This window comes from Phytophthora parasitica (genome assembly GCF_000247585.1).
Source record: "Phytophthora parasitica INRA-310 unplaced genomic scaffold supercont2.13, whole genome shotgun sequence".
NCBI classification, from domain to species: domain Eukaryota; phylum Oomycota; class Peronosporomycetes; order Peronosporales; family Peronosporaceae; genus Phytophthora; species Phytophthora nicotianae.
Window position 1 is genome coordinate 203,392 of NW_008648999.1, and position 2,171 is coordinate 205,562.

Genomic DNA, 2,171 nt, shown 5'->3' on the forward strand with positions numbered 1-2,171 from the left:
GTTTCCAGTCTGGGTACTCAGACAGATAGCTACAATTGCGGTCTATTTGTTTTAGTGGCATTTGAGATGTTTTGTGGTGCAAGCTCTCCTGGCGTACGCAGCAAGAGTCTACTTCAGTATTTACGCTACAGATACATGAACATGTGCGTGTAGACGTTCCTGTTTGAGCACATTCGTCACAGTTAAAAAATAAATAAAATTACGTTGTACTGTGTGTAGATCTCAGGTGTAATACAGCATCAGTAAGTAGTCGAAGTGCTTATGACTAGGACAATGATCTTCGACAGTACGCCTTCAATCACCTTTTATTAGTGCTCGCTCTTGATTGTCATCTCCTTTTCCTGCTGCTGCTGCTGCTGCTGCTACCGGTCACTACGTCTCCAGCGATCACCTTCCCCTGCAGGTCATGCTTGATCAGCTTCTTCTCGCCTTCCTCCTTCTCCTGGTGATGCTGTTGATGGCAATCGATAGGGCCTTCACCCCATCTCCTGTTACTCCAAGTCGAACCCCACTAGTGCCACTGGCACTGCCACCGGCTCCTATCACCTTCCTTTAAAAAAATATAGTCGGATTTGAATTGAGAGTGAGCTCCGCTCACGTTTATGTGTGTCTTCCAGTGGCGCCTCTTTTTGTCTATCGATGAACAATTCGGTGTCTACGCGTGTCCTTTACTCGTGCAATCCGGCGGTGAACTCGAAACCGCGAGTGGGTGGGTTGGGCGGGCATAAAAAATTCTCAATGAGAACTATGTAGAGCGGCGAGAAACTTCGGCAGAGTATCCACTAGTACTGTGCTTTGGTTGCGCGTTGTACGTCATTTTTTGGTGACCGCTCTTGCCGTTGGCTGCCTCATCGGCAGGCAGGCAGCCAGCCAGCCAGCCGGCGAGCATGAGTTTTCGGGCTTGAATCGCAGGAGCGATCTTCAATCTGCCTCTGACTTTTTTTCGCCTTCTGTGCTCCCTATTCGTGGCGATATCAAGCTCGTACAAAGCACCCACAGCCGCCCGGCAGCGGTGGATGATCTCGCGTCGTGTGTTCTGGTCCGTGGCCGGGGTGCCTTCCTTTTTCGCAGATGTGCTATTGATACTTGTTCCCCCCCCCCTCCTCAGTGTTGCGAGCCGACCCGCAGACTTGGGCGCCAAAGCCCTGTTGCCAGCTCGACAGCTCATCTGCTTTTTTGGCTCAAGCAAGCAAGCAAAAAGGAATAAGGGCGGTCCTTCCATTTTTGATGACACACACCCCTTCCCGGCGGATCGCGCGTCGACTCGACTTCCCCGTCTGCGTTACCCTTCGATTCGGAATGGATCCACTCACCGCGATTTCTGCCACCCGATGGACGAGAGCCCGGGCGCCGACAATAGAAACACCCGAAAACGCGCGCAATCTACGCCACGTTTCACCAGCCAGGTCGGGCCAGGGGAGGGGAGGAGACCCATCTGAGTTGAGGGCTGCTCCCGTTTCAGCGACAGTCTTGCGCGGAGCCATCACCGCCGCCGCCAGCCCGTCCCGCCACCAACCAAGCAAGCCCTTCTCTGCCGACTTTGGAACGAGTTTCGATGCGATTTGTCCAACGTCGCGCTCTGAGAGAAGAGAGCAGAAGCGCAGCAGGATCTGGACGCGTGCGACCCAGAAAAGCCATCTCGAGCATGACGATACAAAAGGGCAACCTAACTGCAACGGCCAGCAGCCATGCCCATGCGAGGCTCATATTCCGATTCGCATCTTTACCTTCACAGCCAAAGCAACTGCAATTCAAACATAGACAGAGCCATGCCCTCAACAACAACAACAACAACAACTACTACTACTACTACTACTACTACTACTACTACTACTACTACGACGACGACGACGACGACGACGACGACGACGAAGACGTTCTTCTCGCCGATGGCCGGCAGCCCCACCAAGTCGCCGCTGTCGGTGCAGCGCCCCACGATGTCGCCGCGCAAGCGCAAGTTCAGCGACGCCTCGGCCGCGACGCCCACATCGCTCGATGAGATTTCCGCCAGCAGCAACAGCGCTGACGAGCTCGTGATCTCTCCGAAGAAGAGGGCCAAGGCGGAGGAGCGTACCAGCAGTGACCTGAGCAAGTGGGAGAGCCACGTGGTGGCCAGTATCGCCAGTGCGCTCGACCTGGACGGCATGACTGCCGACGACGATGCCAAGGGC

General features: G+C 54.6%; 2 protein-coding genes across 2 annotated transcripts; one reads left to right on the top strand and one right to left on the bottom strand.

Annotated features, from left to right (window-relative positions):
- Nucleotides 1-328: 328 nt before the first annotated feature.
- Nucleotides 329-1,168, bottom strand: PPTG_22198 (hypothetical protein; the record flags this gene model as incomplete). The annotated part of the gene is made up of 3 exons (XM_008902369.1): nucleotides 329-451; nucleotides 508-550; nucleotides 813-1,168. 3 exons carry the CDS (start codon nucleotides 1,166-1,168, stop codon nucleotides 329-331), a joined length of 522 nt encoding a protein of 173 aa, XP_008900617.1.
- A 477-nt stretch (nucleotides 1,169-1,645) lies between these two features.
- On the top strand, nucleotides 1,646-1,999 carry PPTG_22199 (hypothetical protein; the record flags this gene model as incomplete). Its single annotated transcript, XM_008902370.1, has 1 exon — nucleotides 1,646-1,999. One exon carries the CDS (start codon nucleotides 1,646-1,648, stop codon nucleotides 1,997-1,999), a length of 354 nt encoding a protein of 117 aa, XP_008900618.1.
- Nucleotides 2,000-2,171: the final 172 nt, after the last annotated feature.